We start from the raw sequence: 23,351 nt of genomic DNA, 5'->3' as shown, positions 1-23,351 counted from the left end.
TGTTTAGATTGTTGAGGTCAAATATCACTACCAAGATCAGTGGGCAGCGGCTGTTTCGGGACGAGCCATCAATGCTGCGCTGTGGGCTGCACTGGTGTTCCCTGAGCACCGTCGCGGCCTCCCCCTGGTACCGAGGTGCCCCAGCCCGCCGCCCTACAGAAAACGCACGGAAAACAGCGGAGCGGGGCCGCTCTGCCCAGAGCTCGCAGGAAACCTCGTCTCGCTGCCAAGGGCCAGCATTCCCCTCTCCGGGCACGGCTCCCGCCCCGCACCGCCCGCCCCTTCCGCCGGCGGTCCCGCCCTGCTCCCGGCAGCCCGTGCCCGGCATGGCGGCGCCCGGCGCTTAGGGCCGCACGTGTGGGACTCGCTGCGGGACCGCCGCCGCCACCATGAAGAGCAAGCCCTCGGCCCACAAGTCGGGCAACACGCACCGGGTGAGCGCCCGCCCGGACGCGGCTGCTGGGCGGGGGAAGGGAGCTCAGCCTTCCGCCGTCGGTGTTAGCGCAGGGGTCGGAGCGGCACCGCGGCGGGAGGCGGGAGGCGTGAGGGCGGCGGGTGCGCTCAGCCCTGCCAGGGGCCCGGCGAGCGGCTGCTGGGCCGAGCCCTAGTGCAGGGTACTGACACCATTCCGTGAAATAACCAGTAAGGATTCGGGAAGGCTGAGATAGGGGCAGCTTGCTGAAATGTAGGTAGTGTAGACGTGTGGGCTGCGAGCCTCGGTTTTGCCGGTAGGGGTAGTGGGGAGAGAGGGTCAGTCCTGCTCCTGGGCGTTTTGCCTTGATCTTCTTGTAGGGCTGATATTGAGGGGTATTATCTGACAACCTGCCTTTAGAAGTGTGGTTTGTTTGCAGTGTGTGTGCTATGGAGAGACATTTATAAGGGCTGTGCTCAGAATCGAGCAAGAAACATCTTGTTTTTTTCTTTTTTTTTTTCTTTTTTTTTTGCAGTTTCTTACCTTTTCAGAGCGCCTGAGCAACATTAATATTGATATTATTCATCGGATTGACAGAACTGGGAGCTACACTGAGGTGAGAGCAGCAATTGTGATTGTTTTCTGAAATCACATTGCAGGTAGATGTACTTCATGAAAGAGTCACTTAAGAATTTTTTTTAGGAGGAAACTGGAAAGAAGCTCCTGCAAGAACTAATTTTTCTGAAGCCTCATTTCATGCTTTGCTCCCTCTTACTTTTTACCTGGTTTGCAGTATTTCTATAAAGGCACTTTGACAGTACCACCTTAATGTCATCCATGTGGCTGGTGGGCCTGTTTCTGAACATGAAAGATGCTGCTGTTTCATTTAGCAGTCCTAGGACCAGATTTGGAAAGACTTGCAGGTGCTGTGTAGTTGCAATAGGATCATAAGTTTGAAAATCATAAGTTGGAAAAGGCCTCTGAGATTATTGAGTCCAACTGTTAATCTAACACTGTCAAGTTCATAATTAAACCATGTCCCTAAGTGCCACATCTACTTTTAAATATTTCCAGGGATGATTACTCAACCACTTCTTTGGGCAGCCCATTCTAATCCTTGACCACCCTTTCAGTGAAGAAATGTTCTCTGATCCAATCTAAACCTCCTCTAGCACAACTTCAGGCCATTCCTTTTGTCCTATCACTCATTACCTGGGAGAAAAGATCAACACTCACATACTGGCAGCATGTGAATAAAGCATGAGCATGTATCTTTATGGATCACAAGGGTCATTTCTGTGTGTCACATAAATCATCATTATGATTATAGTGCTCTGTAGATTTATTGCCACCTGGCCTGCTGGGTTGTTCTTCTGAACTTCCCACTCAATAGCTCTGAGGATGCCAAGAGAAATCCCAAGGCATTGTGCTGGGTGAACTATGGCACAGCATCTTAGATTATCAAGGCTAAGAAACAGAGGTGTAAAGAGCAATTATGTAAATAAGTCCTATCCTATATTCTCAAATGTGTTTTGAGTATTGAAAGAAAGACTTATTTTCATGGAAACTACTGTTGAAATTAGTCATTGAGATTTCTTAGAATATTCTTTAAATGTTTAAGGCACTTGACAGTTGTCTTCATTTGAACCCCTCATCTTTACAGGACACATTCATTAGGGTTGGTAGCTATTCTTCATCTTTGTTTTGGCAGGAGGTTGAAACCTACTTTTTCGAAGGACTGCGGAAATGGAAGGAACTGAACCTCACTCAGCACTTTGGTATGTCATTTATAGTCATGATTCCTGCTTTCCTCAGACTGCTAAAATATGTCTTTTCTTCATCCAGAGCCCAATGGGAGATTATGGTCTGGTTTTTGGACTGGGCTCTGGAGCACTGTTGTTCTTTAACACCCTACATGTTTACCAAGGACTGGGCTGGTTTTCAGGGCTTCTCTTTTGTTGTTTGAACAGTGCAATTCTACAAAGAGGTGGCCAACAAATGCCAGTCCTTCAACCAGCTGGTTTATTACCAAAATGCTGTTGTGCAGAGCTTGAAGACACATTTGCAAGTTGAAGGCAGTCTTGCTTACCAACCCCTATTAAAGTAAGTATATGTCACAAAAAGTAGTCATAAGCCATGATGGTATTAGTAAGTAAGTATGAGTCCTGTTATAAGGGTTCCTGAAGAAAATAAGCAATGTGATGCCCAAAGTGTTCATGTTTCCCTGATAGAGCTTTATGGTTCTAAGTCTTAAAAAAATATAGTTGTGACAAGGCAAACAAATTAGCTGGAGTGCTTACTGAATGTCAGACATTATGTTAATGTGCTTTGTTTGATGTTAATAATTTGTTTTCTTGTTTACTGCTGTCTGGCTGATTTTTTGAAAATCTTAAGATTCTTGCTGTCCACAAAATATCGCCTAATAGGTGTTTTTTTTCAAAAAGTGAAAACTAAAAGTGATGCTGCCTTTCTTTCCAAAGAGACTGTGTTGGATTGACTAGGTTTTTTTTGGTTTATTTTTGAAGTGCACTAACACTGGCACATTTTCTGTAACACAGTCTGGTGGTGCAGCTGGCTCGAGATCTTCAGGCTGACTTCTATCCTCACTTTCATGACTTTTTCCTGGCCATCACCAAATTATTGGATACGCAGGACACAGAGCTGCTAGAATGGGCTTTTACTTCTCTTTCCTATCTCTACAAGTATTTGTGGAGATTGATGGTGAAGGACATACACAACATTTACAGGTAAAAACTGTATTTAATGTCTGTCTTGATCAGCAGTTATTAGATGCTCTAGAAATGTAAGTGCCACATGGATACATGGCTTAATGCTTCAGTATACTTTTTACATGCTTTCTCAGCTTTTCTTAGAGAGAAACTGGCCAACTCCAGGGAATTACCAAATGCAGGGACTTCTGGGCTTGGGGAGTGATCTGTAGGTGCTCGAAGGCTGATTTTGTATGTGCTTGCTGTGTTTTTAAACCTTTCCCAGGTATCTGCTTTTGGCAGCTGCTGTAGACTGACTGAGCATGTGGCATGACCCAGTGTGACCCAGTGTGAATTGTTCAGTCTTATGTTACTGATGTAGCTCGGCTCTTCCTTTTGACATAGGCAGTGGTTCCATGTTTCTTCCTCCTAATTTCAGTTTGGAACAGATGGAGCAAAAAACTTGTTACAGATTTCCTCCCCAGCCCAGGCTAAGGTGTTGAACATATTGAAAAATTATCTGTTCAGTTTGAGAGAATCTGAGGCATCACTCCCTCTGCAATGAACTTGTGATGAGCCAACTGCCACTGTTACTGATACCAGCAAAATGCAAATATTTATCAGCCTTGCAAACTGAAGCTTTCAAAACTTTTAAGTGTACAGGAGAGCCTGTTGGCTCAACTGAAATAGAAATCTGGCACGTAAATCAACTTTCATTTATCTTATTGCTTATCTCTTGAAAATCTTGATGTGCAATTGAATCTATGTGGATCTGCAGATTTGAAAGGTAGTTCTGATAGTAACTGGATTTTCCCAGCACTGTCATTTGGCCTTCTTTGCAAAACTCTTGTTCTTTATACAGGGAGAGTGGACAGGAATCTAGATGAGGGAAGGTATTGGCCCTCTCTAGAAGGACAGGTTCTTAGTGTTTGTAAAAAGTGGTAATGTAAACAGGAAACAATTTTTGTAACCAGCTGATGGCAATTCTTCTATTTCCCCTAAGACAAATGATTATTTTGTGTCTTTGTAGCTTGTACAGCACCCTGCTGGCTCACCACAAACTCCACATCAGAAACTTTGCTGCTGAAAGTTTTGTCTTTCTAATGAGAAAGGTAAGTGGGTTGTTTGTACTTTGGTGCTATATTCATTTTGAGGTGGTTTTTGGATTCAATGCGCAATATTAGGTTTTCTCCAGAGAGAGGTTAACAAGGCCTGAGCTAGCATACAGCATGTCCTGAGTTGTCATTTTTTTTGTCATTTTGTTGGTGATTTTTTCTGTCATACTGAGAATGTCATGCCATCTATGTCAGTAGTGGCAAATAGAGGCCTTAGCACTTTCTCTTTACGGATATAAAACTAAATGTCTGGGATTTGTTTATCTAAAATGACTAGAAATAGTCATGTAATTCTGCAGAAGGGAGGCTTGAATTTGTATATGCACATTTGCCCACTGACTTTTTCAAGAATACTTAAAGACCTTTGTAGAACTTTGTAAAATTTCTTTGTAGAAATTTGAAGTTTTTGCATCACTGTATGTAACATTTGCAGGCATATCAGCCAAGATCAGACAGCAGCCTTTCATGAAGTAAGGAAAGAGAGTGGTAATTGTTGGGTTTTCTTTAGTCAAAATATACAAAAGCCAGGATTCCTTAGACTGGCTAACAAGTTTGAGTATCCTCATTTTTCTCCTAATTTGAGAGACCTTAATAAAGCATGTTCATTTGATTGATTTATTTTTGGAAATTTCTGAACTTTAAGTCAAGTCCTCAGAAACTGAGGTTAAAATATTGGGCCAGAAGTCCCTGCAGTATTCTCAAGTGTGGTTCTAGTTTAGGATGACTGGATTCTGTGTTCAGCTGATATGTCTCTTTCTCATCAGGACAAGGACTTTTTTGTTTCAGTTGTGACCAGTTTAACAGCGCATCTGTACATGTATTTAAAATCATGAGAAGAATCAAACCCATATCTTTCAGCTGCTGAGTGACCTCAGCAGACCTATGCACATTCTGGGGCTTTGGGACCTGTAGTGACTGATCAAATTTCTTCATTGAATTTCCTTGTGTGGTCACAGAGTTTGAGCTGTTGTGGGAAGGCAGGACTAGGAGAACAATGTGGTGCTGTGGGGCCTTTTGGTTGCCTCTATCCACCTGGCAGATCTGAGTAGAAGATAACTTTTTTTTTTTTTCTCCTTATGTTTTGTAGGTTTCTGATAAAAATGAACTCTTCAATTTAATGCTCCGTGACCTGGGAGAGCACCCCAAAAAGGTGGAAGGTGTGGGACAACTGCTTTTTGAGATGTGCAAGGGAGTTAGAAACATGTTCCACTCTTGTGCAGAGACGGTAATGACAAAATTGCTGCTTTAACTGTTACTGTAATGGGCCTTAGGCAGTGCTCACTGAAATCATCCAGTGTTTTCTCATTCATCTCAGTGGATCCTTGGTGATAAGCATGTTGGTAATTACTTGGTAGGATCTGAAAGCCTTCTAAAATATTTTTTGAGACAGGAAGGTTGTTTTAAATAATTTTTTTGAAATATGAAATCGTGTGTGTGCTGAAATCATACTTTTTGCTGATATATCAGATTTTAGGTGATAGCCTTTTTTTATTCCCTGTAGTCATTCTAGAAAGGATTGAGATCACCGGAGTATTTTAGCAATACATTGCACTAATTAATTTTAGGATTGCTAGATTTATTTTCTAAGTGTAAGAATATGATATACTGTTTTCCTATGCAGGCTGTGAAATTAATTCTGTTGAAGCTGGGGCCTATGACTGAAAAAGAAATTGAGCTACCATGGGTGGCTGTTGGAGAAGCCTTCGAGCAAATGATTAGATCAGCTGCAGTTCATATCCATAAGGAGCATTTTGACATTGTCTTCAAGTGCCTGGAGGTACTCTGATTTTTCTTCTTCTTACTGTTATTTTTTTATTCATGAGTGACTGAGCAAAAATTCTGCACTTACTGAGGAAATTATTTTTGTTTTATTGGACCAGAAGTGGGATTTTTTCTGCTTTGGAAACATAAAATGCGAAGTCATGGGGAAAAATTCCACCCTTCTTTCCTAAGTTCACAGCTACCCTGGTGGTTGTTTTGTGAATGTGAAAGGAACTACTGTAGGTGAGACTCAGAACTCAGTCCTGTGGCTGGGCAAGGATGGTTCATACAGTCTGCTTTTGCACATATTGCAGAACCCTTGCTGGAATGCAGTGCTTGTTTTGTGTTGCTGAACTGTTGGTGCTTAAAAACCAATTTATGATGGTAAAAGGGAAACTTTTTGCCCTACAGATAATTTTAAAGCAAAGGGTTGGGTTAAACCTGGAAATCCAAGTTTGAACCTTGCAGGCAAGTACTGAAAATCAGAATGTTTTCATTCTGGGTGTTCCTGTGTTGCTGCTTGGGGGTTACACTCTGGTTTGAAGGAGCACAGCTAAGTACTGTGGGCTGTGCTGTGTTGGATCAGGGTGATGTAGAATAATCAGCAATGACACAGCCTGGCAGTGTGTTTTACTTACCTGACCAATATCTAAAGGTTTGAATACATGTGGTGTGGGGATTTGCTAAGGGGGTTGAAGCCTCTTACAACTGACAACAGACTGTGTCAGTTGTGCTCCTTAGAGGGATGAAATGGAAAAGTACAGGAAATAGTTCACATGAGCTTTCTCAGGGTAGTCCTTCCAGCATGGGTAAATAATTCCTGTTGGTTCCTTCTTGAGATTGATTTCCTGTGACTAACCAGTTTCCTAGAAAATCCCATCCTGTTTCTCTGGTCTCTGGTCTCACCCAATATGACAGATTTTACCTGACTGTCATTAGCTACAGATTTGTTTATCACTGAATGTTTTGCATCCTTGAGGTTTCCCTGACTCAGCATCTACAGTTGTTATGAAATCTTGGAAATCTGTGACATACTTCCTTTTATAGGCTTTTTCTTTTACTCTGGGAACCGGTGGATGCATGGGGATATCTTGCTTAGAGGGAAATATTAATGCAGCCTTTGACAGCTGTCTAAATTTGTTGGATTAAGGATAGGAATTTGTATCTTCTGGGCAGAAAGAGGCACTGATGTAGAATGTGCATTTTATGAGTAATCTCTCAGCATCCACATTAGCAAATGATGCATAAAGTATAAAAGTACCTAAATTCTGATAATTCCAGTGAAAGCTGGGTGCTTCCAAACCATTGTGGGTTTGGAGCCCAGTATTTCTCTTTCCTATTTTGTATGTCAAGTGTTGGCCTTTTTGGAGACCCTCGTTTTAGAAGTTCCAGTAGTTTCTGTCCAAGGAATCTGCGATGTGTTTTTATGTAAGGGAAATTTCACAGTTTAAGGTGCAAGGTTTAATTTGTGGAATATGTATGAGAGACCCAACAATAGTTTGTTGGGCAGCTGAGATACTGATTCTTTAAAATGTTCTTCAAATAGCAGTGGAACGGAGTCTGTTCATTTATCTGAAACATTTCATTTCCCTATTTTATTTAAACAGGAATCACTCTTAGATTTGCAGAAGAAAATAACTGAGGTCAACTGCTCTGTGGCTTCAGAGCAGATGGAAAGGATTCTGCAGGCTTATCTGATCTTAGTGGAACATGCAAATGGATCTAAAATCTCACTGCCTGAAGATGTCTGTCAGGTAGGTCAGACCGTCACTAAGATGTGTCAGAGAAGTATTGGTTGAATATGGAAGAGGTGTGTTCAGCCAAAGCATTTGTACACATTTCTGATACATCACCTAACTTAGGATTTGAGCAGAGTGAACAGAGACATATTTTGAGTATTGCTCTCTCTGATCCTGTGAGATTTTACCTCTGTGTTGTAATGCTAGTGTAGCCCAACTGTAAATGAGCAATGGGGAAAAATGGGCTACTGTTTCTAGAGTCTGTTCCTGCCACTGTGGAGGAGACACCCCCCATATCAGTGGTATAGGGCAGTTCTGCCAGATTTACATATGTTTTAACCCTTTAGGGTAGATTTAGGGCCTTCAAACTTCAGTGGGACTATTAGGATTCATTTCTGTGCGCTGAAGCTTAGAACTCTGTGCCTTCCTGGTCCAGGGTCTGTCCAGGCCATTCAGACCAGATAGTCATTATCTTCATGGACGAGTATGAGTTCTCTCTTTTTCATTTCAGATTTTAATAAAAATGTTACAAACACCATATCTCTCATCATCTTGCTGCAAGATGCTGCTGAACACCATTTCTGCATTCCTGCTGGCTGAAAATGTTTTGTTGCCAGATTCTTTGATCAAGGAATCTGTTCAGAAGGTAACAAGGATTGCTGCTTATGCTAGAAATCCCAGACTTCAAATTCCCTAGAGCAGGGTGATTTCTGGGCATTCTGTTTCAGGCTGGGAAATATGCTGTAAGGTTCCCTTTAGCCTTTTTGCACAGATTATGGACAAGCTGCCCAATACCTTAAATAAAGTTTGATGACATCTTGAGATTTCTTGACAGTCTTACGCAGGCTGTCAGTATAGCAATGCCACCATGGCAGACATCATTGCAGTGAAATCCAGGCTCTGATTAAACACCTACAGCCTCTGCAGAGAAAGGAAGGAGAACAGTGAAGAAATACATCCTGCCTATGGTAATAAAGCAGATCATTGAGTCAAACTTAGTGAAAAAAAAAAAAAAGTTTTTCATTGTTTCCAAGCATTTAATGAGCATGTCTTAGCCTTGTGAACAGGGTTCACACAAGTGCAGTTTTGATTTAGAAAGTACAGGGGTAAGCATATTTCAGTACTACCTTTGCTCCTGGAACATTGACATGATTAGCTGCATACATTCCTATCAAATGTAGCGTTGCAAAGATTAACAGGAGATTATACTATGGAATCTGATTCTTTAGTTTTCCTGCTACAGTACATTATAATTTTGCAATTAACAATGTGGACCATAGTTGTAGTGTGTGTGAAAAAAATATTTGAAATAAAAATGCCACGCGATTTACAATATGGAAGCAAGACTGGCAGTCGTTTAAAAAAGATCAAATTTCATCTGGTCTTCACTGTTCATTTGTGTTGAAGTAAGATTGATTCTGCCTGTGGCATGAGGCCAGTTTTGCTCAGGAGACTTCTTCAAACATTAGAGGATATTTATGTGGGCTTCTGTTAAACTGGAGGAGGCTTAAAGCTGTACTTGTGTATTGAAGGGTCTGGGAAAGAGAGAGATCTGGGTGTGTATTTTGTCTTGGCATTGAGGAGTACTGATCCTAGATACCTGGGTACCAGGACTGTTCCTGTTTTGGATCCTTCAAAAGCACAGAGGTTTACTCTGCCCATGAGGTAGTAAACTTTCTGCAGCCTGCTACACAGAAAAAATGCTGAGTTGAAATAGTTCTGGGCCTAAGTTTTTTCCTAAGAGTTAGTGTGTCTGTGCTGCAGTCCTAAAATTTTGAGCTTATGGTTTCCATATCACACTGAAGAGAGAGCTCAGCTGTCTTTGCACAGAGACTGTAGGATCCAGCAGGGTTTGTCAAAAAGGGTTGTGTCAGTAGGGTTTGTTAAGGACTGTGTATTTATGTACCTGAATTGTCACTTGGAAACAATGCTGCACTGTGTCCTGGAATTATAAGAGAGCCAGGCAGAGTATCTCAGAGTTCAAAGCATGCTTGATTTGTATACCAGAAAAGATGTCCCATGGGTAGTGAAGAACTGACTATGAAATGTCTCTCATTCTGGAACCTTTCACTTGAATCTTGCAGGTATTTGCAAGTGGATTAGAGCGTCAATTTCTTATGGACTTCTCTGAAGCAATGTTCACAATGAAGCAATTTGAGAGGGTAGGTGGAAGTGATTGTGCATTATGTTTATTTTTGTTGCCAGAGGGAACAACTGGACAATCCACAGTATATCTGCCTGCCTTGTATGCTGAAGGATTGTGTATTGACATGATGTTTATTTAAACTTCTGGCATGATCTGATAAGAAGGAAAGAGGTTACTTGTGCTATTGTGTTAAAGTTGTGTAAGGGTTCTCAGAGTTGGAGAAGGTGACAGGTGTCTGTTCACAAAAAGAAGCTTGTCTCTGGGGGCTTAAGGCGGTGAGTGTATTATGGATGGAAGAGAAAGAGTTCTGGAGAAACAAAGTGGAAATGAAGAATAAGCCCAAATTAGTTAAATGGAGTGGGAGGTGAAAGCCAAGACAAGGATCTGGAATGTCCTGATAAAACTGAGTTTGGTACAGAATGAGTTTTTCATTAAATTACCATCCCTGCTGAGATAGGAAGATGTCTGTGTGTTGATGTCTAGGAGCACCAGAACTGGTAAGTCCAATGATTCACTGGCTGATGTGTGAGCATTTGGATTTCCCTGTGGCTGGTGTCGTAGGTTTTTTTGTGGATTTGATGATGATTAAAGAGACTTGCCAATCTTTGACTTTTTACCTTTTTTTTTTTTTTTTTTTTGTCTCTTTAGCATTTTCTCCCATACTTTCTAGAATACATTGAACATTGCTTCTCTGGCACAGATGCCATCGCAAAGGACGAGGCTGTGGCAATTCTGGCTAAACTCATTTTGGTGAAAGCAGAGCCTCCTACCATTGGTTCAATGGCATTTGAAAAGTATCCTCTTGTTTTCACTGAAGCATCTGTCAGGTGAGACTTCTCAAGTTTAGCTAACACTAGATGTGTCTGTGTGGCTCTAGGCCTGAAGGCAGTACAGAGCTCATAAAAGTTGCCCTCCAGTATTTGCTGGAGTTGTGTAAATGGCAGCATTGCTGGCAGATTTGCAAACCAAGTGATATAGTAGGGTATCACTTTCCTTTTTGAAATTATATGAGAAGAGATGCCACTTTGGAAAGGTGGTCACTGATACAAACAGTGTTGTGATACATGTATGATGGGGATCTGTTACACCATCATGCAAACTGCATGCCTTGACAGTTCATCTTTGTAGTGAGTGCAGCAGTTCAGCTTCTCATCATTACTAACCTCCTGCCTGTGCACCAGCTTTTTTCCCTGTGTGCATATGTCTTGTCCAGGATCTTTCTTGGCAGCAGTACTGAAGTCTTGCCATAGAGCACAGCTGGATGTCAAAGGACATGTAATTAATCCAGAAGCAGTACGATGCTGGCACAGTTTGACTACTTTTAGTTACAAACCTAGCTTGGTTGCAATGAAATAGTTGCTTTCCCTGGAGCCTCTTTGGAAAAATCAGGGGTAACCACTGAAGCACAGAATGACCATTGCTTATCTAATGATAGTGATTTTTCCAGTAATTCTAACTCAGCTAATTAAAAACTTCTGACTTTGTATTGCCTTTTATGTAAGGTGATATTTTTCCCTTAAGCAGTCTACTCCGTGTGATTTTTTTCCTATTTTTATTTAATAATAGTGGAAGCATTGAGGTTTCGGGAGCAGAAGGCCAAGTCAAAATGATTAAATTTGATTTTCTTTCCCTTTGGTTTTCTCTGTTTCTTGATCTCTCTATTTTTCCAGTGATTTTGAGTTAAGAGCTGCAAGATCTTGGTCTTGCTTGGACTTTTTTTTGTGCTCTTGCAATGTCAGTGGTGTAAATTACAGCCAGGAGACATCTCAAGAGTTGCATACCCCGTTTCCTACCTAGTTTTTAAATATTCCAGTTCTGGAGGTTTCTGAGCTGCCTCTGGCAATCTGTGCCAGTGCTTTGATGTCTTTATACTTTTGATTTATTTGGGCTTTTAATTTGATTTGATTTATTTGGGTGGTTTTTGATTTATTCAGGCTTTTTGGCTTTTGGATTTTTTTTGGGGTTGTTAGGGGTTTTTTTCCCAGTCCTCGGTGTTTAACTTACACCTTCTTTACAGCAGTTTAAATCCCTTGCTGCTTCTCTTATCTGCTGGAAGCATAAAGAGCAGAATATTTCTTACTCTTTGCATCAAGCTTTTACAAATAGCAGGCTTTCATCATCAGACATGTCTGAGATCTTCTTTCTCTGGACCAGCAATCATAATTCCTTGAGATTTATCTCATAAATGTTTTTTCTTAAGCCTTTAATGGTTCTTACTGTTGGCTTTTTATGAGCTTCTCTATTTCTTGAAGGGTGAAGCCTATGCAGCCTTTTAACTGTGATCTTGCAAACACTGGGTGAAAAGATTGCTGCACATGGAGTGTGAAGGACTCCTGTTCAGGATATGTCATATATGTTCAGCACAAATCCAAGCCAGAGCCTCATACCAGTTACTATGCAGAAAGGGTGTCAACCCTTTCTGCCTGCAAATAGGCTTGTTGCTTTGGGTTCACCTTGTGATTCCATTTAAGTCCCAAAACTTTTACCTCACTGATTGTTTTCTGTCATCCATCTATGTCAGTGTTATAGTTTATTAGCAACAGTTGTAGAGATGACTCTCAGGTGTTCCTAGAGTCTATATGTCCCAGCTGTGAGGGTGTCCAACTGAGAACCAGTGTCTTTTCTTCTAGAAATGCTATTTGAACTTGAAATAAAGAGCTGTGGGCCATGTTTTGTGCTCTTCAGCATGACTAGATGATGTTTTCTGCAGTAGAGGTCATTGAGGAGCAAAAGATCCCTTGTGTTGTGCAAGTCTGTTCTGCTTGAAATAGGCTACATAGTTTTGAGTATCATAGGAGCAAAAGGAACTGATCTGATATGCATTGGTGGATTACTAAAATGTTTGGTTTTATTTTTAGCTCTAATACAAGGCAACAAACGAGTAAAAGACAAGGAGAAAAGGCAGAAGTACCAGTGTTGGATCATGTACTGTCTTTAATGCATTTGCCAGAGGAGAAAGACATTAGTGACCTTTCACAGCCTTGGGTTGCCTTGGTTGTACTACCACATATTAGGTAAGGGGTATTCTAAGGTACTGTTGTCATATATTTCTGTAATACTGTCTACTTTCTTACTGTCTGTTACCTGTTTCTCTGTAAGAAATCACTTCAGTAAGTAAAGGACAATAATTGCTAGTGCTAGGCTCAGGAAACCAGGGTTAGAAGAAAACAAGTGCTGCGTGGAAATACCATGAATGAACAGTAAAGACAGGAATAGAATATCAGCTTCTTGATTGCCTACTCATTAAATTTGGTGCTTTGGTATATAGAGATGTTCTTGACACATTTCATTTTGTCTGTTTTAAGCATTATCCTCTCTCAACAGTATTTTTCAGTAAGTATTGAAGGACTAGTTAGAAGATGAGTGAATGCTACAATTTAAATTGTGATGCAAAAATAGCAGAAATGTTTTGGTGCTGGTTTCAAACTTGGAATGAGCTACCTGTAATCTAATAGAGATAAATGTGATAGAAAGCTTTTATACACAGGTGTCAGTGTAACAGAAATAAAAGTCTTCTCATTTATTTTGAACAGGCCAATGAACAAAGACCACATTCTGCCTCGTGTGACAAGTTTTATAGACTCTCTCTTCACAGCCATTGACAAAGGAAGCCTCTGCAAAGGTCAGTTATAGTTACTTCCTTTTTATTTGCTTTTTGTTGATACATAAAAAAATAAGAGCAGATTTTCTGATTGCAAAAAGAATGAAAATCAATAGTGATAGCATTGTATCCAAAATTGCTTACTAGCTTGACTAAAATTAGAAGAGCAAAGCCTGGGAGGAAACAAGATCCGGGAAACAATTCTGCATTTGCAGTTCATAATAATAGTGGGATGATAGATGTCCTGCATTGTGGAAGACAGAGGTAATTGGGAAGGAAAAGAAGAAAGTGAGAAAGAAAGAGGAAGGAAATATATCTGAACCAAATCCAGGCTGAAGCTGTCAAGTGAAGGAGAGACTCTTGACTCATAAGCTCCAATTCAAACCTATAGTGCAAAGTTTAGGACATTACTATCTGTCAATTAATAGCCACACATCAATAACAGCTATAAATTCAATCTAGCACACTCCAATTAAATGCCATTATCTCAAACCTTTTTGAGCTCCATGTTGGGTGCCAAAAAGACTGTTGTAGTTTAACCCCAGCTGGCAGCTAAGCCCCACACAGCTGCTTACCTGCTCATACTTGCCCAGTGGGATGGAGCAGAGAACCAGAATAGTAAAAGTGGGAGAATTTGTGGACTGAGATAAAGGCAACTCAATAGGTAAAGCAAGAGCCATACATTGGAGCAAAGCAAAACAAGGAATTCATTTACCATTTCCCATGGGTGGGCAGGAAACCTCCAGGGAAGTAGGACTCTGCCATGCATAATGGTGACTTGGGAAGACAAACATTATTGCTCTGAACATTCCCCACTTTATCTGCTGAGCATGACCATGTGGTCTGAAATATCCTTTTGGTCAGTTGGGGTCAGCTGTCCTGGATGTGTTCCCTCCCAACTCCTTGTGCACCCCCCGCCCACTCACTAGTGGGCTGGTGTGAAAAGCAGAAAAGACTGTGATGCTTTGTGCGTGCTGATAACGAAAAAATCCCTGTGTTGTCAAGGCTATTTTCAGCATAAATTCAAGCCAGAGCCTCCTACCAGATCCTATGCAGAAACTCAGCTCTATCCCAGCCAAAGCCAGCATATTCTCTGCCTTAATCAATAATCAATTAATCAATTCCATTTATGTCATGATCAGGTAGCACACTATCCAATACAACCTTATTGTCCACCCCTTCCCCTTCTGTCCTTTGATATAATAGCATTCTCTTAGTCTGTGGACCACCCCTGTGAAATGTTCACAGAATATCCACTGAGTTCATTTAGTCCATAAATCTGAGCTCCATCTGTTACAATGGTAATTCAGGGCAGGAGAGCTGGTGTCTTGTGTGGAATTGTTTGCCACCCGAGTCAGCTCGTGTTAATTCACTGCTGCACTTGCACTGCTTCTTGTAAAGTTTGTCCTCCACCAGCTTTCTGTGGTTCCTGCTATAGTAATTCCTACAATATGCAACTTAAACCTACAACATGCAGGTGAAATGGGTTACAACAATTTAAAGTTATATGTGTTATAGTCTCCACCCCAGTCCCTTTGGGCCAGGCCACACAGCTTAGCATTGCAATGAACTCTCTTCCCCTTGCCCCTGCCTGAGTTTGGACTTCCCACAGTCTCATTAGGGGAGTAGCTGCTCTAAGTGGACTCTTACCTATGAGTCCCAGTTTCTCCTGGGGTATACCTGCTGTGGTAGACTTCCCCATCACCACAGGTGCTTTGGGGTGCACCTGTTCTAGGGCAGCGTTATCCATGCACCACAGTGCCTTCAGAGATATGCCTGCTCCAAGTGTGGCCTTACCCATGGCTGCTTTCCCTCAGGAGTGTACCTGCTCTGTCGTGGGCTTGTCTGCAGCCACACACTTTTAGGTGCTCCAGCAGGACCTCGTGCATAGCTGGTGATACTTCACAGTGCTCCTGCTGCAGCATGGACTTACCCACAGGCACAGATGCTTCAGGTGTACTTTCTCCAGCATGGACCTACCTTTGTGTCACAATTCCTTCAGAGGTACACGTGCTGCAGCATAGATATGACTAAAGCTTTGAGAGTTCATGCTGCTTTGGCATGGCCTTAACCACAGCCACAGATGCTTTGGGGTGTCCTGCTCCTGTGTGGATTCGTCCATAGGTCACAGTCAGATTGACTCAAGTTTGCACTGGAGTTCCAGCTTGGCTGGTACAGCAGCACAAAAATAGCAGCACTACCCTGGCCACCTGCCCATCTGGGTGCAGTGCCATGGTTGTTATCAAAATGTTCCCAGGTACAGCAGAGCAGGATGATAAGCAGTACAGCACTTACATCTGTGGAAGCAAAAAGCAGTCACTGATGGCCAGTGGCTGCTAATATACAGTAATACAAGCAAGCCCTATGGCAGGCACAGAAGCTTGCCAATTAATAGCTAAACAGCAGTAACAGCTATCAGTTGGGGTTCAATCTAGCACATTGCAGTCAAATCTGTCATTATCTCCAACCTTGAAAGCCACATGTTGGGTGCCAGAAAGGGCTGTTGTATCAACCTCAGCCAGCAAGTAAGCCCCACACAGCTGCTTGCTTACTCAGCAAGGATGAGGGGAGAGCATCAGAAGGGTAAAGGGGAGAAAACTCTTGGGTTGGGATACAGGTAGTTTTACAGGTAAAGCAAAAGCCATGACTGCAAGTGAAGCAAAACAAGGAATTCATTCACCACTTCCCAGGGGCAGGCACATGTTCAGCTATCCCCAGGAAAACAGGGTTCCATCACTCATAGCAGTTACTTGGAGAGACAAATGCCATTCCTTCTTCTTCCCCCTGTCTTAAATGCTGAGCATGGTGCCATATGATAGGGGATATCTCTTTGGTCAGTGGTTCAGCTGTCCCAGCTATGTTCCGCTGGTTTTGGTGGGGTAGAGTTAGTTTTCATCATGGTAGCTAGTTATGAGGCTGTGTTCTGGATTTGTGCTGAATATAGGGTTGATAATACAGAAATGTTTCTGTTACTACTCAGCCTACTGCTGCTGCAAGGCCTTTTCTGCTTTTCATGCTGCCACACTGGCAAGGAGGCTAAGGGTACATAGCAGGCTGGGAGGAGAAGCAGTCAGGACAGGTGACCCCAGCAGACCAAAGGGATGTTTCAGACCCTATTACTTCATTCTCAGTATATAAATTGTGGGGAAGAAGGAGGAAGGAAGAGGACATTTAAAATGATGGCATTTGTCTTCCCAAGTCATTACTATGTGTGATGGGGCCCTGCTGTCCTGGAGGTGGATGAATATGTGCTTGCTCATGGGAAGTAGGTCCTTGTTCTGTTTTGCTTGTGTGCATGGCTTTTTTGCTTTATCTCAATCCACAAGTTCTGATTCTCTCCCTAATTCTGCTGGTGAGGGAGTGTGCAAGCAGCTGCAGGGGGCTTGTTGGTTTTCTGGAGTTTAAACAACAGCACCCAACTCCTTGTGTACCCCCAGCCTCCTCACTGGTGGAATGGGGTGAGAAGAAGGAAAGCCCTTGGTGCTGTGTGTGTGCTGCTCATCAGTAAGAGAAACATCCTTCTGTTACCAGCAGTTTCCAGCACAAATCCAAAACAGAGATCCATACTAGCTACTGTGAAGAAAATTGCTTCTATCCCAGCCAAAACCAGCACACCATCTCTGACTCAGGTGATACCACCAATTCTAGATGCTGCATCTTTTCTCCAGGAATAGATGGTCACTATCGATCTTCCCTCTCTGGCCAGAAGAAAAGAAATTACCTGAGCCTGGATAGAACAAGGCTCTGAGTTGTTACTTGGAGAGCTAGAAAGTATTTGGCCTTGTGGGATGCCCCAGGTTGAGTGTTCATTGTTCCTCTGTTTGTAAGGGCTGTCTGTCATTTTCCATTTATAATATCTTTGTTAATATTCCTAAACGTATCCACCAATCAGCTCTGTTACTTTTTCTTCTTTAAAGAAGCTTTTTCAAGTGTGGCCCATTTTGATTTAGGTCTTTCATGCTGTCATGATTGTTTTATTGGTAATGTACTTAGCCTAAAAAAGGAATATCTAAAATTTCTTTTCTTGGGTCTCATCTTTGCTGGCAGTGGTAGCAGCTCTGCTCAGGCTCTTTGTGCGTGCCAGAGGCACATTGCTACATCTTTGTTGTTAAGGGAAAAGAAAATAAATGCATCCTCACTCCTATACTCACGCCTCATATTATCCCATATTACACTTATTTACTTGGTTTTCTTCACCATTCTCCCAAACTAGGTTTCCTGGATGCTTTTTTTTCATCCTCTGGCATGTTTTTCCACCTTCATGATTCCTGAAATTCCTTCACCTTCTGCTGGGACTCCAGTCTCCTCTTACTGCCTATGCAAGGCTCCCAGCCCTGTGCTCCATTTGACCTTCCTGGCCTCTGAGCCCTGAGGCAAAGTGCAAGTTCCAGAACTGGGTGTTTTTGGTGTTCTGGTTGCTGTGGAGTGCCAGGAAATGGGTTTGAAAACTGGGTCAGAGCAAGTTATTTCTGGCAGCTCTTCAGAGCCAGAATGAAAGTGGTTCCCTTATTGATCACACAGGTGTGTCTGTCGTGAGGAGGAAGCTGTTACCTTTGTCCAGCATGGGCACACTGCTACCAAAGAGCATGGAGAGTGCAGTTTGGGAACTGTCCTTGCACTATAGATACTGAAAGTTTCCTCCTGATAGTACTTGAAGTTTCTTCTGTCTTTGAGGAGCTCCTTATAGAGGTTAATGGTTAGCAGGGTCTGGCACATACCTGGAGAATTTAGCAGCTTAGAATAGAGGAACATTTTCAGAGGAATAAATAGGATATGAACGCTCACTTCCCTTTCTTTTCCATCAGCAGCATATAAGACAGTTGTATCTTTTGAAAACTTTCTTTAATTTGCCTGGTTTAGGAAGAGTATTTCTTCAGCCTGGGAAAAAACAAAGGAGGGGATTTTTTTTTTTTAAGCAATCTATTTGCTAACTTAAAAGTGTGAGGGGAAAGGAATTGCACTTTTTTGCCTGGCAGGGCATTGGCTATCACGTGCTTCTGGGAAACTCTGTATCCTTAAAGGAGTCTCAGAGGTTTAGGAAGGAGATAAAATTCAGCAAACCCACCTGCCATTCACTAATACATACTCAGTCTTTAGGTACATGGGAAGCATTGAAGATCTTACACAGCCAAAGTTCCAGTTTATAGGCACCTGTGTGGTGGTAGTATCTGTATTTTTGCTTTGTTTTTGCTACATTCATATCGATTTGGCAGCATTTCTTTCTTTTTGCAGAGTGCTATGACTCCTGCCACAGTGCTTAGCTCTAGATCCCTGCTTTCTGCACACGTGGTTGTGATGGAAACATGCAAACTGGGAGCTGTCACAGCTTTCAGTGCTGGCTTGCTGAAGGAGGCACTTACTTTGATAGCCAGTAAAGCACTTCTTTTGTGTGTTATGATTGTGTGTTATGGTTAGAAAATACACATGCTAGTTCTGCAGTCCATATTCTACCTTATTTCTCTGACTCCAGCCTTTTCAGGGTGGGCAAGCACCATACAAGCACAAGTCACTGAGAGCTGAGTAAATTTACAAGATGTTCTTGTTCTTTTTCTGCTCCAGGAAACCTGTTTGTGGCCTGCCAAGCTGTAAGTACTCTACTTAGTTTGGTGGAGTCTGCTGAGGTACTCCATTTGTTACCTGTGGAGCGTGTCAAGAGCTTGGTGACGTAAGTAAACTCTGCCTGTTCTATGGTTCTTCATGGTTTTCCTTGGTAGGGCAAAAATTTTACTTTCCCTTTATATAGGAGCTGGTTAAATGGTTCTTTGCATCTGCCCATTCTGTTGTGCTGGTGCATTGCTTCAGTATTGTGGTTATGTAATGGAGCAAAGTTGTAGGCACTTTTTTGGAGAACCAGGTAGATGTAGTTCCTGTTCATTTTCTCTGCAAACTGATGCTTTCTTAGCTGCTGGCTAGTATGTCAGGTAAGTTGGTTCTAGTTTTACATTGGAGTGCTACATTGATTCTGGTTTTACTTTGTAATGCTACACTTAGTAATTCTGTGTTACATTATAACGATAAAAGAGACTGGAACAGCACTTTCTAAGCTGTGTCAGCAGCCTGAGTTTGTTTCTGGTGTTGGGATTCCACCATGTCCTTCCATATCCATGTTTGTGTTGCTCCACATTGGGAGGAGACTTTGTATACTCCATTTTATTTATTTTGACTCTATTTAACTTAAAATTAACACAGAAAAACTGTCTGGCTGCAGGGATTTAGGAAGACCATTAATCTCTCTCTAGTATCTCCAAGTCTTTGGTGGCTTGAGCTTCAAAACATCCTGTTCATTTAGGAAGTTATGGTGCTTATGTCTGAGGCATGATGGAGATAAAACAAGTTGCCCAGATCAGGCAGGAATTATTGGCAGTGAACTTTAGCCTCATGCTTTCCTGCTAGCTCTGGGCAGGAGTTGCTCCAACTCTTTGGAGCAAGGGATGTAAGGTAGCAGAAGGAAGTTTCTGTGTGAGCAGACAGGATTCCTGGGGTGTCACCTAAGCCTAAATTATTCTGTTGAAGTTGATCACTGATTGACTGGGGAGTAGCAGAAGCCCTGTGTGATCTATGCAAGTTTATTTTCTGCAGCTGTGTGTCCAGCATGCAAGTCTCAGTTTAACAAGCCTGATTAACAAAGGGGGAATGTCATGCCTCTTGGACTGTCATGGGTTTTACAGCATTGTGCTGGTGAAGTCTGACTTCACTGGCCTGCTGATGCAAGCAGAGTCTGAAATAGTGGTGTTTTCCCTTAATGTTGTAGTTGTTACTACTGCCTTATTTTTAAATACCAATGCTGTTGCAGTGCTTTCTGTATGCTGATAAAACCATCCATTGTTTTAGCACTTTCCCTTCAGACCCCTCTGCGTTGCTGTTGGCCGATCTCTATTACACAAGGTTGGCATTATGTGGCTGCCAGGAGCCCCTTTCCCAAGGGAACCTAATGGACTTGTTTGAGAAGTTGCATCCTAATATTTCAACTGGTGTTTCCAAGGTAATCTGCTGTTTTGAGCACATGTGAATAAATTTGTATTTTAACAATAAAATATAAGTTAGTTAAATGATAAAGTCTGAAGGGAGAAGCATTTAGAGCTGTGTAAAGCTATTACTTCCATAGTGTCTGCTTAGAGCTGTTTCAATGAGGCATGAGTTAACAGAGGTTAACTGTTAGCCCTGTCAGCCTTGCCTCTTCCCTAGAGGTAAATCAGGGCAGGAGCATAATGCATTCACTTCAGATTGCCTACTAGTCTACATGAATTTATCTGTTCCTTAGCTCCAAGATGAACCTAGTGAATTCAGTGTGCTGTACCAGACATTAACCACTCTGTAGGTGTGTACGTGTCAGTTCATACTGCCTGACATATGCTTCTGCTTGGAATAGGTCCGGCTGTTGACGGTTCGAATTCTAAACCATTTTGATTATCCACCTTCTGCACAGATTGGGGTAATGCTAAAGCTTCTCATTTAACATTTCAAAGCTGTCTGTGTTGCATGTTTTGTGGGAAATGTTACTCACTTTGCAGAAACAAAATGTATCTGATAGAGATGGGGCTTTTGTGCTTTCACACTCCAGTTTTATTTCTTTGTCCCCCACCTCCTGGTGTTTTCAGATGTGAGCCTAAATGGTGGAAACCAGAGCAAGTCCTTTGACTTTGTTCTTTTGTCTAGAATGGCCGTGAGTCTGCATAGATTTTTTTGAAGTATTTTTCAATGAGATAAAGAATTCTAACAGAATTCATGTCACTTGTTTGTTCAGGGTGATGGCACAGGGGAATTCCAGCCAGTATTTGCCATATTGCTCCAAGCAGAACTTGTGCCAGCAACAGTGAATGATTACAGAGAGAAACTTCTCCATTTGAGGAAACTAAGATGTGACATAGTGCAGCCTGCAATACCAAGTGGATCTTTGCAGGAGGTAAGGATTTATTGTCAAAAAGCAGTTGTCACATTCCTTTATTCCAAGAGAATGTTCTTATTCCATCACATGGGTTGCAGAGTTTTTAATGACAGTGCATCAAAAATTCAATTAACTCCCAGATTAGGTTTTAGAAAACTTACTTATTAGTGGGGATCACAGCTCCCATTTTCCTCAGGGGTACTGTGTTTAGTAGAACAACAGTGGTATCTGGATAAATGGCCCACAGTCAGATTAATCTGGGTTTGGTGTGATGGAAAGGAAGGCAAATGATTCCAGGGAGAAGCGAGTTGTGAGCAGATTTAAACTCATGACCTTGCCATGTCCTCAGTGTGGTTGAGCATTGGTGGGACTCCCACTGGCTGTTGGTGACCTCACTTCTGGATCTTGCTTCAGCAGGAAAACCTTTTATGCCTGTGGCTCTTGAATCTCCTCTGCTGCTGAGCTAAAGGGGGCCTCGCATCCATGAGGAAGGATTGTTGGTCACTCGTCCTCCATGTAGCTCAGCAAGGAGTCAGTCCTTGAGAGGCAGGAGACAGTCCAGATCATCTGTGGTGGACTGGTTTTTTCCATATTCAAGTTATTTTGGTATAGTTATGAGATCTCAGTGATCTCAGTGTAGCTTACAGTAAGTGTGTTCTAGATTTCCACATGAAGCTATGAGACAAGGAATGATTATATATGTGACGTCCTTCATCTCTTGTAGCACTCCTGAGAACTTCTTTGATTAAAGTTTCCTCTTTGAGAGGAAGAAGGGTTAGAGGAGCTTAGTTGGTCTTTAACTACTGTTTTTTGCATCTCAGCAAGATGGTGTTGTATTTCATTCTAGGTGCCTCTTCGGTATTTACTAGGAATGCTTTATATTAACTTCAGCCCTCTCTGGGATCCTGTAATTGAGCTTATAACGTGAGTATATGCAGTTGGATGCTGTAATCTGTTGTTGTATTATGGGATGTTCCTTTCATTTTTCTGTGAACAGAAGCTAAGGTAAAAATGGAGAGATTTGTGAATGAGAACCTTCATGTAAGATCTTCTGAAATTACTTTGATCTCTCAAATCTCAACCTGTGTAGACTCTTCAACTTACTTCCTGATTTTTCTTACTTTAAAGGGAACTTGCAACAAATACAGTCAAATAGCATCAGAGTTTTTAGTCAGAGGTAGCAGGATTTGATTTACGTTTGACAAATGCTTAAAGGAACAAGAAGTCTCTCTCAGTTTCCTTATCTGCCCTTACTTTTCTGTCCTTACTGGAAAACCTCTAAATCCTAGTAAAGAGTACAAAAGTCTTACATGGTGAAAAAATGAGAGACTTCTTTCAGCATGACTTTATCTTCTATTTTTTCCCCTCCCTCTGTTGTGTGATTAAAAAGAATGGGATTTTCCTCTTCAAACCAGTGAATTAATTAAAAAAAATTAAACCAGCTCTTCAAAAGATATATCCATAGTAATTCTTCCTTTGATCCTATATGATTTGCTGTATAGTAGTCAGTAGAAAGCTTGAGAGCATTTTTACTCAATATGAGTTCATTTGAAGTCATAGGATACAAGCAGATTATTTTAATAACAGTTGACATTTGAGATCCATGAGAAAAGGCAAGGAAGTGCTACAGCTGCATTGTGCAGATGTCCTGTCTCTGGACAGCCACATTAAAGCAGTGATCAAAGCCTTTGATTGTGGTAGTTGTTAACTAGCTGAGTGACGCTTCCGTTTTCTTATCTTCTAATTTCATGCTGTATTCTGCTTTGTTAGTTCTCATGCAAAGGAAATGGAGAATAAACAGTTCTGGAAGGTCCTGTATGAACATTTGGAGAGGGCTGCTACCTTTGCTGGTACGTCACCTTTCCTAAGCGTGGTTATCTTAGTAACCCAGATGATGGTAGATTATGTGGCTGTTTTTCATGTGCCCCAAATTTATTTGTGGTGGGGGAATTCAGAACCAGTACAACTGTCATATCCAGGGTAT

General features: G+C 41.8%; 1 protein-coding gene across 1 annotated transcript in view; it reads left to right on the top strand.

The window, feature by feature from the left end:
* The first annotated feature begins 295 nt into the window (after positions 1-295).
* UTP20 (UTP20 small subunit processome component) overlaps positions 296-23,351 on the top strand; it is a 63,008-nt gene continuing 39,952 nt past the window's right edge. Inside the window, exons 1-20 of the mRNA XM_056508104.1 lie at positions 296-434; positions 948-1,028; positions 2,124-2,190; positions 2,383-2,515; positions 2,971-3,159; positions 4,151-4,232; positions 5,323-5,460; positions 5,857-6,012; positions 7,604-7,750; positions 8,247-8,381; positions 9,820-9,897; positions 10,530-10,708; positions 12,740-12,895; positions 13,415-13,503; positions 19,042-19,147; positions 20,314-20,464; positions 20,852-20,914; positions 21,227-21,385; positions 22,215-22,291; positions 23,138-23,217. Of these exons, the coding sequence (XP_056364079.1) occupies positions 390-434; positions 948-1,028; positions 2,124-2,190; positions 2,383-2,515; positions 2,971-3,159; positions 4,151-4,232; positions 5,323-5,460; positions 5,857-6,012; positions 7,604-7,750; positions 8,247-8,381; positions 9,820-9,897; positions 10,530-10,708; positions 12,740-12,895; positions 13,415-13,503; positions 19,042-19,147; positions 20,314-20,464; positions 20,852-20,914; positions 21,227-21,385; positions 22,215-22,291; positions 23,138-23,217 (2,311 nt within the window). The 5' untranslated portion in view covers positions 296-389. The remainder of the gene's footprint in view (positions 435-947; positions 1,029-2,123; positions 2,191-2,382; positions 2,516-2,970; positions 3,160-4,150; positions 4,233-5,322; positions 5,461-5,856; positions 6,013-7,603; positions 7,751-8,246; positions 8,382-9,819; positions 9,898-10,529; positions 10,709-12,739; positions 12,896-13,414; positions 13,504-19,041; positions 19,148-20,313; positions 20,465-20,851; positions 20,915-21,226; positions 21,386-22,214; positions 22,292-23,137; positions 23,218-23,351) is intronic.

The sequence above is a fragment of the Oenanthe melanoleuca genome, chromosome 1A (genome assembly GCF_029582105.1).
Source record: "Oenanthe melanoleuca isolate GR-GAL-2019-014 chromosome 1A, OMel1.0, whole genome shotgun sequence".
Classification (NCBI taxonomy): domain Eukaryota; kingdom Metazoa; phylum Chordata; class Aves; order Passeriformes; family Muscicapidae; genus Oenanthe; species Oenanthe melanoleuca.
This window is presented reverse-complemented; position numbering and strand designations above follow the sequence as displayed.